A 17,606-nucleotide genomic window follows, 5' to 3' on the forward strand; every position below is an offset into this window, starting at 1 on the left:
TGGCGTCACTACGCTTGTACTTGCGAGATTGGCCTATGGTGGCGATACCTGTATTTTGGTTCTTGCTATTTTCTACCTTACAAGAGCTTTGTTTTCAGTAAGAGCGGCGTTTTTGTGATCAGGAGCTGGTATTCTATCGATACAAGCCAACTTCAATTTCTCCTCAGTGTCCCTTTAATATTGATCCCGACTGCACACCAAAGGTGAGTGATAAACAACAAAATGCGAAATAAGGGAGTAATTACTCATTGGCATCCGCCCAAGCGCAGCCGAACGGTTACACAGGAAAGCTATACAGCTCTCAGAATCTTCCTAGTTGAAGAAAAATTCGGCCTTGTCAGGGGTTCGAACCTGGGGATACGGTTTCCCCGGAGCAGTCGATCTAGTAATTGAGCGAGCCAGGACGACAAATATGCTGTCTTATTACAAATCTAATCCACCTTTGTTGATTCCCCTACACATTTGAGCAACAGTGTTCCCACTTCGAGTTACCGATCAATTCGCTCTCTTCCGTCCATAAGCTTATATATTACTCATTGGCATCCCCCCAAGCACAGCCAAACGGCTACGGCCATAAGCGTGCCATCTTGGTTAATTTTCTCAGTTGCTATAAAGCGCTCCCAGTCAAAACACAATTCAGGATTCTAAGACCGAAAATTTCTGTAGCCTTGGCATATTTTGGCCATGTCTTGTCTTTTGTAATCTGTCCTGTCTTCTGTAGTCTTGTTTTCTGTGGTTTGCCTTGTCTTCTGTAGTGTGTCTTGAGTAGTGCTCGTACACTGTCGCAGTCATTACTGTGTCACCGGTCAATTAACACAGGATTTGTGTATTCTGGAGTAGGCAATGCACAAAAGTGCAGAGCACAAAAATGACACACCTGTTAATTAACACAAGCTTTGTGCATTCCAGAGTAATTCATGTACAAAACCACTTGAATTGAAATGAAAATGATCAATTTTTATTTACTGTTATGTGCTTTTTTTCGAGTTTGCTGATGCATGCTGTCGGGCGTTGTCCTGGCCGCAGGTTCCTAGATATATCGCCCATGAGCCAAGAAAAGTGGTCTTTGTCTCGGCTGAAAAAAGAAAAACTAGAGATCACCGCACCTACACACACAAAAAGAATGTGAAAGCGCTGATGCCTCCTCGACACTGGTCACCTTTCAAATTTGGCGCCATGGTTGTTTTCTTGTTCACTTGATTGGTTATCGATTAACTCTTATTTTATCCTCATTTCATCCCAGCAACCATTTCTCAAGTTTTCAAATTTTCCGCCGTGCATCGTTCCTGCCCACTCACTAAATAACTGCCCAGTCTAATTACCCGTTCATTGCCTTTTGGTTCTCATTAATTACCTAATTGCATCTAATTTATCATTCTTTTTTCTATCTCCTGGTTACGTATCGATCACTTATCACTGGTCATGTGATTGCCCATTTTCAAACTTGGTGCCGATCTTTGGCTTTGTCCATACTTCCAGTTTTTCAAATTTGGCGCTATGCTGTAGCTTTGCCTACTTTCAGCATTTTCAAATTTCGCGGCACTTTTCCTCTGGCCCGGCCACTTTCTGGACATTTTTGGCAGTAATTAATTACCCGATTAGGAATTTTTTTTTTCACACAGCATCCTCACATCATCCTCTTCTAATTACCACTTGTATGACGCTATCTCTTCCGAGTTGCCCACAACTGCTGCGGACGCGACCCCCGGCAACATAGCGTAGTAAAGTTCTCACTTTATTTAAAATGTTGTAATACTGAACAAGGGTCACGACTGGGTGAGTTGGTACTGACTCACCTTAAAACCAGCCAGAAGACACAACACACGAGAAGTCATGAGCTTAAGAAGAGGCTGGACTAAAAGAAATTTAATTGAAGGAAAGCCGCCAAAGAAGACCCATGTAGAGATGTGTGTGCACAATACCCCAAAGCAGTGAAAGGGCGAAACGCAATCAAAAGTCACTGGCATATTAATGAATCATCTAAAAAAGCCAATTCCTTACGGTGAAGTTTTACCGACGGCTTAGCCACACGTGTCCTTAGCCTTACTGATGTAGTAAGCCTCAACTATCTACCAACAGATTTCTCCCTTCCGTAAACCACTGATGTGTCGTGGAAATTAGGCGTGCAAAGAGACAGGTCATCCTCAGATTTGCATTCACAAGATTGAGCGTGCAGTGCCAGATTAGAATTTGCCTTCCCCCTATAGAGTGAAAGTGCTCAGTCAGGTGCAAATTCAGATATCTGCATGTCTGCCCATAGTAGTTGCAACCATAAGTAAGTGGAATGCAATAAACTCCATTACTTTTGCAAGTGGTGAACCTTTTTTTATGTGATACTGTCCATTGTGGACGATTACCCATAGTTATATAAAGCCTTTATTTAATGGCGGCACAAAGGCCTCCTGTCTTGCACTTTGCTGTTAAGACAACAGCAACATTATGCTTTGCTGTGACTTTTTTAAGACTGTGTTAAAATGCTGTGGACGTAAGGTATATCAGCATCATCCAAGTATGTGTTCCTTACCCTCGAGTGAGTGAAAACACGCTCCGACAGGTTGGTGAGATGGGCAAGTGGGAACCCAGCTGCCATTAGCTTTGAAGACCTGCTATGAGAATGCATCCTCAGCACAGTGATGGCATGACTTATGTAAAGCTGATGTCATGCACGCGATTGCACACCCATCAAGTATTCCCATCTTTACTGACCTTAGCCAGCGACAAGTACACCTCTTCACCATCTTCACCTAGCCCCAACAAACATGGTCATCCACAAAGCACAGGCCTGAATCAAGAAACTTCTAACGGTTCTCCTTAGACAATTCTGATGTAAAAGAAAGGCTTTGACTGCACGCCTTAAAGACTCATAAAACATCTTGTGCCAACTTATCTGAGCTCTCCATGTCCAGAAAAGTTAGGTAGTCATGAACATAATGAAATGCTACTATGCCAAAGTCTTCCAAACAGGGCTCTAATGCCTTATCGACTTAAGACAAAAAAATGTTTCTGAGGAAAGGTACGACCTGGATGTAAACACTGCCCTGCCAACTGAAAAATGCGGATTTGCAGTATAAGGACAACAGCCCCATGGAGCTAGCAACCGAAATCACGCAATCGTCTGTAAAAGCATGTTCATTGTTCACCCTGATGCAGTCTTGCACATGCCTCAGAAGTCTACCATGTGACAACGAATAGTACAGGCCCTCCCTGTCAATGCTCACTGCAGAGCACCTGCCCAGGTTGCTGTCCATAAACGAACTCCACAGAACTCCACTTTTGCGAGTAGGCAGGGCAGTATTTACATCAGAAATCAGGCATATGCAGAGGGTCCAAGGTCGCACCATTCCTGCGAGACATTTTTCTGTCCAGAGTCGATACCTCATCAAAGCCCTGTTTGGAAGACCTCGGCATAGTAGCATTTCGTTATGCTGATAGCAACCTAATTTTCTTGCACAAGGAGGGCTCAGTTAAGTTGGCACAAGACGTTTTACAAATATTTAAGGCATGCGGTCAAAGCCTATCTTTTACGTCTGAATTTCGCTAAGCAGAACCGTTTGCAGTTTCTTGATTTAGACTTGCGCTTTGCGAACGACCACATATGTTGGTGCCGCAGCCCAAGATCGGGAAAGCCTCTTAGCTATGAGTCGAACCACTCGAGGCTGGTGAAGGATGGGTTGGCAGTCACATGCATCACGACCGCTTTACGGAAGTCATGCCATCGCAGTGTTGAGAATGCATTCTCAGAGCAGGTTTCCAAGCCAATGGCCCCTGTGTTCCCACTTGCCATTTCGTGTGCCTGTCAGTGTGTTTTCACTTGCTCGAGGGAAAGGAACACCACTCGCATGATGCTGATGTAGTTGAGCAGTACAAAAAGGCAGCCTCTATACCTTACCTCCACGGCATTTCGCACCGTCTCAAGGAAGTGACACCAAAGTATGATGTTGCTGTTGTCTTGACAGCTAAAAGCGAGGTAGGAGCCCTTTGCGCCACCGTTCAAACTAGGCTTAATACAACTACGGGTAATCGTCCGCTATGCACAGTGGCAGATAAAAAATGTCCACCACTTGCAAAAGTAAAAGGGTTTTTTGCGTTCCACTGCCTTGTAGCTGAAACTACTATGGGCAGACAGGCAGATGTCTGAATGTGCGCCTGGCTGAGAGCACTTTCACTGTATAGAGGGGAAGGCGAATTCTTACCTGACACTGCACATTCAATCTCGTGAATGCAATCGGAGGACGACCTGTCTCTTTACACGCCTGATTTCCGCAGCACATCAGTGGTTTCGGGAAGTGATAAATTTGTCCTGATATAGTTTAGGCTTACTACATCAGTAAGGCTAAGGACATGTGCGTGGCTAAACTGTCGGTGAACCTTCACTGTAAGGGATTTGTTTTTTAGGTGGTTTGCTAGTACGCCAGTGCCTTTCGATTGCTTTTTGCCCTCTCACTGCTTTGAGGTTTTGCGCGCGTGCATCTTTTTGCAGGTCTTCTTTTGCTGCTTTCCTTCAATAAAGTTTCAGTTGTTAGACCAGCCTCGTCTTGTGCTCATCTCCTCTCCGGTGTTGCGTCTTCTGGCAGGTTTTAAGATGTAATACTGAAGCCGGAAGACAGCCCTTTTAGAGTCAAGCGCACTTATATTGGCCGCAGCTATAATGAATGTTCGTTTATTACAAAAATAGTGCTTACTTCATTAATTTATGCATGAAGTAAATGACACTGCATCACAATAAGAAAAGGATTAACCCTCATGGTCAAACTGCAGTTACAGCAAACAAGGTGGCACCGTAAACCTGCCACACATGCAAAAAAGCTTGCACTTCCGGCCAATGCAGAAATCAGATCAGATTACTTCCCAAACCACATGACACTGCCACGCAAAGAATGTGACAACCAATAAAAAAGCAACCAAAAAGTTAACTGTAGGTAGCAGCCTATCACATGTAATTTCATGCAGACAAGCTACAAGGTCACTGGAAGGAGAAATTTGACAAAAGGCCGCAGCAAGCAGATAATTTTTACGCTTTTCACAGCACACCGAGCCCTTCAAATGGAAAATACTTTCCTGAAAATAGATATTAGAAGCGGCACTTTTTTTTCAGCAATCAATTTTTTTCATGTAATTCACTGTTCTTGAAGCATGGGCAGATGCAGAGTAGTCAGTTTAATGCATGCATCCCTAAGCAATGCCATGCCAAAAACTGTACTTACAGAAAAAGCTTGCCTTACTGAGTGAATACCACTGGCCATTCACTAATTTCCCAGCCTGCTCCAGGTCCCTGGCACAAATCACACGCAACTTAGTGGCTTGCAAAACTTCCATGCAACTCTTGGCCTTTAGCTGGAAAAAAATTGAGGGATCAGCGAGATATCAAATTTTATACGCATTGCTTTGTTTCAATGACCGACTAAGAAAAAACAGCGTTTTCTGTGAGCACTTTTTTTTTCCACACTAGCTTTCTACAGTAAACGTTTATCGCGACCTCGTTAACGACTTGCTGCACGGTCCCAGCACTACTGTGTATAGTTCTATGGTTTCGTATGCTTGTTAGCTATATGGTTTCATATGCTTGTCAGCCTTGGCCTTGCACTGGTTCATGCAAAAAACCTCGGAAAGAGTAACTAGAGCTTCAAGCCTCAAGCCATAGGTATTCAGAGGCTCAGTGGTCCTGTGGGAGAACTGTTGGCTGGGTGACATAGTAACAAATGCTGCTCGTTACTTTGACTTTATTGCAAACAACTCGCACAGCAGAGACCTGTCCTCCATTTTGCATTGCAGAAACAATCACTGAAATTCAATGCACACATACTAAATGCACACCTACCTTCCAACACAGCTTCACAATTATGGGTATAATTATTGCAATGAAATACCAGTCAGTACATGTAGTTTTCAATTTATCCAAAAATTATAAGCAACCGACAAACAATAAACGGGAAATAAAATAACCAGAATTGTTTAAAAAATTTTTCAGAAGTATGTGACATCCACTACACTCCAGCAGTTCTTCAGCTTTGTGTGCCTTCAAACCACACTTTCTTACAGTCACATTTGCATAGAAATTGGGTTGAACCTGATCTTTGGGAATGTTTTTGGGGTGCAACTGTAGGGAGAAACCAGGTTTTACCCAAAAACAAGGGGCCCTACACATTGCATCACAAGCCCAGATGGTACACTTGAGTCGCCTCTTCCATAAGTCTCCAATTTTCCAGTCCTCCACAAGCTGCATGCTCCTGTCTGCTACTAGTCAAATTTTGCTATTCTATCTAGCTCAGGGCCTTCCACTGCTTTTCTCACTCTTGGAATCCTGCAGCCCTAGCAGATCATCAGCTGTTTATTTATTTACATTCCTGCAGTGCCACGAAGGCATAACTGCAGGGGGAATACATACATACACAATTCTATAGCATGCGCCAACCTTCTGTACAGGATAGGAAAGAATCTATGCAGATGATAAAAAAAGAGCGTGAACAGCACATTCACATCAGTCAATTGTTCAGAGAAGGACGAGGAAAAGCAGAAAAACAGCAGCTGAGCATGCATGCACATCACAATTCCGACAACAGTGCTCAGAACTTTGCCTCAGACTGGCATTCAATGATACATTGAGGCAGCTTACAACATTCTTTGATGGCATGCGGAAAGAAAAACAGCTTGAGCACATTAGTACAGCATTTTATCTCATGTATTTTCCAGTTGTGGTTGTGCCTTCTGGATACCAAATGAGGTGGCAGCAAATAAGTTTCGGGGTAGTACTTTCCTTGAAATCAATGTGGTAAAGGAATTCCAACTTTATTTGTAAACGGCACTCCTCCAGAGAATCCCAGTTCAGGTCCTGCTTGATACTGTTACTTCGATAATTAAAAATATATTTCTTGGTGACAAAACACGCCGCACGATTCTGACCGTTCCAGCATATCACAATAGGTTCCAACGAGAGGGTCCCAGACTGTATAGCCATACTCCATAATTAGTCTGATGTTAGTGTAGTATAAAAGTTCCTTAACCTTCTGAGGAGCGCCCCAAAAATTCCTTTAAAAAAAATTAGCATTCTTGATGCCTCCAGCAAAATATATTGTCTGCTTTCTTCATCACTATTCTCGTTTTAGCACTGCACTCTCCACAGCAAAACTGCTGGATATTGTACTATCAACACGCTTGTGTGGCGTGCAAGTGGCTTGTATCATGACGAATAGGTGTCAATATAGCCTAGTCAATTTTCCATGCCATGACTACAGCTGCAGCCAGATATCATTTTGTGGAGCAGCATAATGGCCTACAATTTCACAGTGGCAAAGTGTGCAGCATATTGTTTCAAACATGAGTGTGAAAAGAAGACTACGTTGCATGAAAATAAAGGAATGACATGCATACTAGAGTGTGCAGCATATTGTTTCAAACATGAGTGTGAAGGGAAGACTGTTTATGTTTATTTATTTATTTATTTATTTAGGACATACTGCAGGCCCAGTGAAGGGCCCTGGCAGCAGGGGCACAATAAACACAATACAAAAAAGCACAAAACAAAAATCAATGAACGGCCTGTTCAATGGCATCAACGTCAACTGTTGATGATGGTGGTAACTGATTCCACTCGGTAATGGTGCGGGGAAAAAAGAGAATTTGAATATGTTAGTTCTGGCAAAGTAAGGTTTTAACGATTCAGTGTGCCTGTTTCTTGTTGTCCTGGACGTTATCGGTTGGAGATACAAATCGGGGGCCATTGACAGTTTGTTAGTTTTCAATAGAAAGAGAAATCTTAACCTTAGTATTCTACGCCGAGTTTCAAGGGACTGTATATTATGTTGAAGCAACAGAGCAGATGGTGAGTCAGTGGTGCGATATTTAGAAAATATAAACCGAACTGCTTTGCGCTGAATTCTTTCAAGGGCATTAATGTTAGTTTTTGTGTGAGGATCCCAAACAGTGCATGCATACTCAAGTTTTGGTCTAATCATGGTGTAATATGCCAATTGCTTAACGTTAGGGGGAGCTAGTTTTAACTTGTGCCTAAGAAAACAGAGATTGCGAAATGAAGAAGAGCATACGGTTTCAATATGTTTATTCCAACTAAGATTATTCGTTAGTGTTACTCCTAGGTACTTGTATTCTTTGACTTCTGAAAGGTGCCGAGTGGGAAGATTATATGAAAAGAAATGACTGTTTCTTTTATTAGTAATCCGCATAAATACTGTCTTGTCAGCGTTTAGTTCCATCCCCCATTTAACGCACCATTCACTAACATTGTGTAGGTTATGATTAAGTAAAATCTGGTCGTCTTGAACTTTAACTTCATTAAACAAAACACAATCGTCGGCAAACAACCTAATTTGAACAGGATGAGAGATGATGTCTGTAATGTCATTAATATAGATAAGAAACAGTAATGACCCAAGGACACTGCCTTGCGGGACACCAGAAGTGACTGGAAGTTTGTTAGAACAATGACCATCGATACTAACATATTGAAATCGGTTAGATAAATAAGCCGCAACCCAATTAACAATAAAAGAAGGAAGACTTATAGTTTCTAGTTTATGGATAAGCTTATTGTGCGGAACTAAATCAAAAGCTTTCTTAAAATCCAGAAATATGACATCTATTTGGCCGGAATGGTCCAGAACTTGAGCGAAATTGTGAATTACGGATGTAAGTTGGGTGACCGTAGAAAAGCCTTTGCGGAAACCATGCTGGAAAGCCGATAATTTGTTGTTGTCATCGAGAAATGTTTTAATGTAATTGGCTACGATATGTTCAAGAAGCTTGCAGCATGAAGAGGTCAACGATATGGGACGGTAATTATTAAAGAATGCGGTATCACCTGTTTTGTGTATGGGAACGACACGGGCCACCCTCCAATCGGGTGGTAGACTTGAAGACAAAAGAGAAGCACGAAAAATGATAGCAAGAAAGTGCGAAACCATCTCAGCATAACGATGTAAAAATGAATTAGGTATTTCGTCAGGCCCAGGAGTTGCTTTTGTTTTAAGATTCAAAAGCATTGCAAAAATACCAGGTTGAGATACGAGATCGTGCACAGGCTGGGAACAAGAATCACGAGTTGTGAAATTATTTGCAGATTGGGAAAACACACTGTGAAAATATGAATTGAACTTGTCAGCAATATCTTTTTTGTTGGTGAGCAACGTGCCCTCATGCATCATCGCAGGCAGGAATTTTTTTCTTTGCTTAAAAAATTCCAAAATTTCTGAGGAGCGTTACGAATGAAATTCGGCAAAATGTTTTGAAAGTAATGTCGCTTAGCAGCCGCAACAGCTTTGTTCAAAGAAGCCTGCTTCATTTGAATGATGTTGTGAGGGACACGGGCTCTTCTTAAGCGTTTAAGTTTTCTTTTGAGATGCAAGATTTCTCGCGTAATCCAGGGATTAGATTTGCCACTTTTTTTAGCTCTTGATGGAATAAATTGGTTGATACAATATGTGCATATGTCTTTAAACTTGATCCAGAGATCAGATGTGTCAGTTCCGACAAAGGTGCTGAGACACAGATCTAAACAATCTAATACACTCTCATCCCTGGCACGTGAGAAATCTTTTACAAGTACGGTTTTGGACGGTACGGTGCATTTATCAGCGACGAAATCGCAAGTGAAATACACCAACTCATGATCAGATAGTCCTTGATGGATCGAAACTGAAAACATTTCAAAAGAGCGGTTCACAAAAATCAGGTCAAGAATGGAAGCAGATGAGCCATGAATACGTGTAGGTTGTCCGACTACCTGTTTCAAATTGTGACACAGCATAATATCAAATAAGTGCTCAGCATTTGCGCAATGTCGTGAATTAGATGAGGCCAACTCCCAATTAGTGTTAGGTAAGTTAAAATCACCGACAAGAACTACGTTTTTATGTTTGAATGATGACATGTGTTCCGACAAATCGCGTAGAAACTGAGGAGGGGAATCTGGAGCTCGGTAAACAGCAAATAGAAAAATGGAACGGCCCCTAAAAGATAGCTTTAGGGAAATGCTTTCATGGTCATCAATTTGCCGAGTTAAAGTCGCATGAATATTGTTTTTAACTAAAACCGCCACTCCACCGCCTCTTAATACTCTGTCACGCCGATAGATTTGATAAGTTGGAGGAAAAACGTCTTTGTTATCTATTTCATCGCGAAGCCATGTCTCCGTAATGATGACGATATGTGGATTGTACCCAAGAAGGAGTGCCTCAAGCTGTTCGCTTTTGTTGATTATACTCCGCGCATTAATGTTAATAAGTCTTAATTCCTTCTGGATCCGCGCACTACGTCATTCACTTTTTCGTGTGTTCCTCGATGGCAGTTTCACTCTTGCGCTAGTGGTATCATCCCACGAAAACATCTGGCCAGCAACGAGCAATTTATCATTGATTAAGGTCACCTTCATTTTCTTGTCTCTCTCAGTTTTAGTACTATCCCATAATAGTTTTCGTTTCCTGAGGGCTTCCTTTGAGTAGTCATTCTGAATAGATACTTTTTTTCCTTTTAGCTTGTGAGCGTTTTTAAGGACTTTTTGCTTTTCATTGTAATCCTGAAAAAATATGATCACAGGCCTGTTGACCGTGTTCTTTCCTAAACGATGAATTCTACCGACAGAAGTGCAATGGACATCAAGTGTTTCCGAGAAAATTTCAGTCAGAACCTTCTGTTTTAGATCAGATTCTGTCTCATCTGGTTCCTCGTTTACACCAAAAACGACTAAATTGGAACGTCTACTGTAATCTTCCATATAGACCAGTTTCGACTGCAAGGCGTGAATTGTGCGTTCCATATTATCAATACGTTCTGTTTGTTTTTCAAAATCCGCAAAGCGAGAGTTTAAGTCAGATATTTTTTCCAAATCTACTTGTTGTGTTCTGAGTGCTACAATCTCTGCTGTTAACTTGGAATGAGCTGTAAGCAACTGCTTTAATAGTGCTGTACTGTCCTCATTTGAATTATCAGGCCCAGGGTTACATTCAATGTCACCACATAAAAGCAGCGCGCAAACACAAAACACGTCTTGGGCAATGATGACACATCGTTGTGGGCACGGCAGGACCAAAAGACCGCGGCAATCACTTCTAATTGTAGTAGAATAACAACCAACCTGTGCAAAGCAGAACAACGAAGCGTAAGGCAACATGCCTATGTGCGGTCCGCTGTGCCCACTGAAGTTGAAGCCTGGCTGTCGGTCTTTTAAACGAAGGTCCGGGCAGGTCACATGGAACGGGGGCGGTGCTTGAAGAAGGTAATCATTCCGCCAGGAAATGAAATCTCCCGCATCTGTTGTCAAATAATCTTGAAGGCACGTGTCGACTGTAGCGGTATCCTGATGAAGAAGCAGTTTGGACGGACCGAGCAGAAAAACCTGTGCAAAGCAGAACAACGAAGCGTAAGGCAACATGCCTATGTGCGGTCTGCTGTGCCCACTGAAGTTGAAGCCTGGCTGTCGGTCTTTTAAACGGAGGTCCGGGCAGGTCACATGGAACGGGGGCGGTGCTTGAAGAAGGTAATCATTCCGCCAGGAAATGAAATCTCCCGCATCTGTTGTCAAATAATCTTGAAGGCACGTGTCGACTGTAGCGGTATCCTGATGAAGAAGCAGTTTGGACGGACCGAGCAGAAAAACCTGTGCAAAGCAGAACAACGAAGCGTAAGGCAACATGCCTATGTGCGGTCCGCTGTGCCCACACGTATACTAGAGTTTGTAAGAATACCCTGTGGACATTACAAAACACTGCCACCCTTGCTTTATCTTTGCCAGCTAACGAACTCCATAAATCATCTGCAAATACTTTGGTTCATAAAGACAAGCTGCCGTGCACTCATTTGAGCACAGTGGACTTTCCCTCAAGCCAAACTTGAGTACACGAATGTCTCACTATATTAGGCAGACCTAATTGGAGTGAAGATTTGCAGTCTATTCCAGTGAGTCAGTGCATCACAGCAAAGGTTATGAAAACAAATGCAAGTTTATGAGCTTCACAAGTGCATGAGCTTGCCCAATCTATTTATCCATGTAACTGAGAAATTTGCCTTGAAAACATGTTTACCACTGCAGGTCACAGCACTTGTGCCAGAGCCCATTACAAAAGAAGTCTGCATAGATAGCGCAATAAGTAATGGATAGCGCAATAAGTAATGTAAGTAAGGTTGAATATAAAACTGACTATCCTTGAATATAAAACTTACTATCCAGGCCATAGCTCTTGGATCTAAGCTTCACATATTTCTGCATAATAATATACTGCAGATAACACTAACAATGCAATAGAGCAAGAGAGTTTTGTAATGAAATAAAAAACAAAATATTTAGCTGGCATTCAAAACCACTGACCTGCTACTCAGCGAGGAAGGAAATAAGAGAGGCAAAAATGAAGAAAAAGAGGTGCAGAAAATTGTTAATGTTTAGAAAATAATTATAAATTTGCAGAAATGATGTAAGCACTAAATTTTCTTGTTTTTATGAGGTTTAACACCACAAAGCGGCACAGGCTTTGCTAGATATTAGAGAAATGGATAAATCCTTAAGTGTGCTAACATCACAGAGTTCCTGCCCCTCCAGCATTTCGTCTCCATTAAAATGCTACCCTTGCAGCTGGAATTAAACCTGAATCTTTCGGGTGAACAGCTGAGTACCTTAACTACGGCTCCCATTTGGGGTGGCATGCTTAGTTTAGTTTATTTCGGTTTAACATCCCAAAGTGACTCAGGCCATGAGGAACGTTGTAGTGAAGGGATAACATGCAACTAAGTGGTGACTAATAGGCTTTACAAGTTCACTACAGAGAGAGTGAGCATTGATGAGGTTTTAGAGTTTGTCTAGTCTACCAATGCCACATATTTGCACCGATAATTCATTACTAGTAAACGCTGCCTATGACAGGCTCTGGGACCTAAAGCACAAAGCAACAGCTCCATAAAATGAAGGCAAGAGCAGAGTTCCTTGCTGCCAACAACCACTCCACTACCCAAAAGGACAGTTGAAAATGCATGTCCTGCCTATGTCTATTCGAGATTTCAGCTCAGATTTTGATTCACATTTATTGCCAACTCACACAGCTCTCTCCTCCATATCTCAGCATAAACCCTGTGATTTTTCTTTCAGTGGTTCACTGCACTATTCGCTATTTTAAACCTTATAGTGTACCATTTTTTGCCGAACAAATTTGTAAGCAACAACGCACTTTAAAATTTTTCCTTTTGAGCATACTGCAAGGCACTGTTCGTAACATCTGCGTGCATGCCAAAGGCCTTAAACCGCAATCTACTAGCAACCATTTCTCTCAGCTGCTCTGCATTTGTTCACGACCTGGCTCAGATGTGCAGATGACCTGGCCTAGATATACTAGATGATGCTAGATGTACTAGATGAGGTGAGCCTCTCTGTCTAGCAATGGATTGGTTTGGGAAACGCAGACTTGTGGAGAACGGCTCAGTTACATTTAATTTTGTGATGTGCCTAATACAGTGAGACATTCATGTACTCAAGTTTGGCTTGAGGGAAAGTCCATTGTGCTCAAATGAGTGCAAGGCAGCTTGTCTTTATGAGCCAAAGTATTTGCAGATGATTTATGGAGTTTGTTAGCTAGCAAAGATAAAGCAAGGGTGGCAGTGTTTTGTAATGTCCATAGGGTATTCTTGCAAACTCCAGTATGCGTGTCATTCCTTTCTTTTCATGCAACATAAACAGTCTTCCCTTCACACTGCCTATCGTAAAATGTTCTCTTTCCAGATTGTTTAGTATTTTAGCTCTCTTCATTTGCACTGAGTATTTATATCCTCAGTCATGAACTACATTTCCTCATCACTGATACTACAGCAATAACATCACAAAATCAGATGTAACTAAGCCGTTCTCCACAAGTCTGCGTTTCCCAAACCAATCCATTGCTCAACAGAGAAGGTCACCTCATCTAGCATTGTCACATCTAGTTCACTCTATGTGTTCTACGTCGTAAGCAACCATTGATTTCAGGTCACTGCTGCAAAAAATACACTTATGACAAACTTCCTACGCTAGGACTTAAGAATTCGCTTTCTACAACCATCACCATACATGTACTCACTAAACTTTCTCGTCACAGGAGGAGGCTGGCACTGTAGTGTGGTGTTTATCTCTCGTCAGTGTTCACATGAACACATGCAGTGTATTTCGTTATTGTTTCCACTCGACATACTGACAAACACGAGAGAGGATACTCAGTTTGTTGTCTTGTCAATGACAAGTTTTCGCTCGCCAGCATTCTGCCAAGGCCTGGCTTGGCGACTGTCAGAGTCTCGTCGGCATCGCTCGTTACAAAGCCTTTCACACCACTGAATACCTGGCCATCATTAATGCTGCTGTAGTCATTCTAGAGTGACTACAGAGGTTTTATGTGCGTGATTGACCAGTGCTATGCCAACAGGTTCTGCTAGCAAGCCCACAGGACCCCCTCAGCATCACTAGCAAACAGTGACTGTAGAGAGGCGATTTCAACGACGTCCCAATAATTGAGGCTGCACCCCTTGTTTTCACTTAATGCAGGTGAAAGGTTGAAGTGACTCCTAGGTAGGCCAATATTATGTTGCACTCAGTACCTGTGACTGAAACTTGCTAGAATGTGCCTGTTTACGACCAGTAAAAAAAATTAAAATTGTTAGTGTTTGAAATTCACTACCTCTCCCCTCTAAACAGCAAGAGCACAGCTGCTTATGCAAGAAACAGGAACAGAGATATCTTGACTAAATCGAAAAAAGAGGAAGTGCAATGCATGAGTAGTGCAGAGAAGATATAAGCAATACCACACTAAAACACTGGGAGGATTCCAAGAGAAGGTGAATGCATGAATGGGTGACAATCAGGCCAAATGAGATTAGAAAATTTGAGGAAAAAAGGTGGTAGCAGGTGGCACAGGATACGGTTACCTAAGATGAACTGGAGAATCATTGTTCTGCACTAACTTTAACAGCAGCTTCACACAACAGACAAAATCACTAACTCCAGGAACCAGCTGCGCATCATGTGACTCAATGTCAATCACCATTGCAAATGGCACCAGCACCGCGGACTGCACATGAGGAAAAGGAGGCATATTTTTGCTCTCAAATTTGAGCAGCAGTAAGCTGTGCATTTAAGAGCAAAGCTATAAAGTACGGCCACATTGGCACTTTTTGTCTTACTGACATGAGGGTGCTTGTGAGTGTGCAGGTCCCATGTTTGTTTTGCACCAGATGTGTTAATTGCGAGGTATGTTTAAATAAAAAGGGGCATCTAATAACGGCATCAGCCCTCCGCTACGGCACCTCTTCTTTAATTCCCTTCTATATCCCCCCTTGCATCATGGTTCAAGTGTCCACCAAAATGTGAGACAGTTACTGTTACATTTCCTTCAACTCATTTTAAATTTTTCAAGGATGCAGTTTTAAGGTAGAGGTACAAACTGTGCAGTATAATCGTATGCTGTGGCAATAAACCAGCAATAAATCTGTGCTGACAGCAGCCTGCCCAGTGCATTGCAAGGATGCTATGCCATACAAGGATTGGTGTCATCGTGCAATGTTACATTACTGACTGAAAATTTGGTCTCTGTATCAGAAATACTGGTAAACCTTCATTGTAGAGCACAATGTTTTTAAAGGGATAAATGAACATATAGGTCCTTTTCGAGGACACATATGCAAACAGGCAACAGGTGTGCAATGTCAAAGCACCTTTATGTTAACAGCAGCTGCATCAAGAGCTACATGAGCGAAAATATTTTGTACAAGTCTACAGTTCCTGTAATTATAAGCTGAGGTACTGCTGTGAAGTGCATTTCTAAACCTAGCTATGTTGAAAATATTTTTCTAAATAGGCAGCTAAGATATACATCACTGAAAAAGAATAACTACCATGAACGGCTCAGGAGGGATGACACAGCCGAAGGCAGGAAGCACGCATGGCCCAATAGATGCTGGAAGCTGGCAACTGCAAATAAATACATCCAGAGCAACAGCTGTCAGTGGCTGTAGCAATGTCATGAATGACAAGAGAGGAAATTGTCTACTGTTTAAAAAATAAAATTAGATGTAATATAAGTAAATAAAAAACCAATGAGCTATCCCATGACAAAAGAAATGAACATATTTTATGTAATGCACCCATATACATTCTTTGAGAAGAGTCACAACGACCTTCATAACCACACTGATAGATGAGCTGGCTAAAATACCGCACACCAATTTGAATATAGGATGTGCAGGTTTTCATTAATTCCTATCATGGTGCCTTGCACCAATGTCTAGGTATTAAATTGAACGTTGCGACCAGTCTGCCTTGGATAAATGAGAAGAGAGAATGGAAAAAAGCATGCCTTCACTAGCAAGAAGCTTAATATCTCACAGCACAGCTTAGCATCATACAAAAATTGACAGCGCATTTAACAAATCTGCATACAATTAAAAACTGCACAAATTTGTCAACTGGCAATGCAAGTAAAGGCAAGAGAAACAAAAAATACCAAAGAACACTGGTGAGTGCGGTGAAGGGAGGTCTGTGGGTAGGATCCCGTGCCTGGGAAGAGTTCCGAGCTCGGAGAATCGCCGGCAGCACAGCTGATGGCACGCAACCAAGAGTAAATAAAGTGAAAATAAGTATAAAAAAACCATCGACAATGGGGAACGACTTGAATGCGGGCCGCACAAGCGAGGGATATAGCAAAAAGGTATTAATCCTAAATAAGTGTGCAGCTGCATCCCCGACAGCTCGCAGTGCTCAGGAGAGGAAGCATCGACGCTTACAGCTCAGGAGACACAAGATTGATCTAACTTTGACATAACACTGCCTCAAATCCTGTTCCATTGTGGAAGAACAGATAAGTTTACAAATGACAAGACGAGGAATATGCACCAGCCTTTCACATGCGATCACTGTATCAGAATAATTTAGTATTAAGAATATTAAGGCGCAAGCATTAATCCGATAAGTACCAAACCCGAGCAAAATAGTGCGCTGTCCGATCGCAGCTGGCCTAGCGCGAGCGCTCCGTCGCGCGGCACTGCTCGCTCATCGTCTTCTACGCAGTGCAAATCCATGATTTTGCACTGAGTGTCGCAGCGCTAGCAAGCAGCGACAGCGTAACTCTGTTGTGATATCTGTTGCCTTTTTATTTACCACGGCACGCAAGTACTATAGGCACATAAAGACAATGAGAGCACTTGTCATGCAGGATATAGGCCCTGCTTTTTTGGCGCCGCATTATAGCCGCCGCAACCGCATGCAGACTACAAATAGCGCGTGTGAATACAGATCATTAGCAAGAAACGCAGAGCGGGACTCACCGGTCATGCGATTCATCCAGGCTTAGAAAAACCGCGCAGGAGACTTCACTGCCTTCGTTGACAGATGACAAGACATCGCAGCACTGTCTTGATGGCTTAAGCGTTGAAACTCGCCAATGTTGACAGGCCGTAATTCTTGTCGTTGGCTTCCAAAACACACTCCTGCTCCCCTTCCTATTGGATGAGTGCTTCTTCACACGTGTCCGCCGTACAAGCACTCAAGCAATGCCTCAAAGAGGCAAATAATACAAAACGCGACGCGTCGTTCGCACTGCAATGGCGCCGACGGCTGCGCTTTCGCGTCGTTGTGAAATTGCAACCGACGA

General features: G+C 42.5%; 1 protein-coding gene across 1 annotated transcript; it reads right to left on the bottom strand.

Moving 5' to 3' along the window:
* Nucleotides 1-936: 936 nt before the first annotated feature.
* LOC144114754 (uncharacterized) lies at nt 937-17,574 on the bottom strand. Its single transcript, XM_077648693.1, has 5 exons — nt 17,281-17,574; nt 16,461-16,554; nt 15,853-15,928; nt 5,205-5,334; nt 937-1,075 (listed from the first exon to the last, which is right to left on the bottom strand). The coding sequence occupies exons 1-5, from the start codon at nt 17,294-17,296 to the stop codon at nt 969-971; spliced, it is 423 nt and encodes a 140-aa protein (XP_077504819.1). The 5' UTR covers nt 17,297-17,574; the 3' UTR covers nt 937-968.
* Nucleotides 17,575-17,606: the final 32 nt, after the last annotated feature.

The sequence above is a fragment of the Amblyomma americanum genome, chromosome 1 (genome assembly GCF_052857255.1).
Source record: "Amblyomma americanum isolate KBUSLIRL-KWMA chromosome 1, ASM5285725v1, whole genome shotgun sequence".
Classification (NCBI taxonomy): Eukaryota; Metazoa; Arthropoda; class Arachnida; order Ixodida; family Ixodidae; genus Amblyomma; species Amblyomma americanum.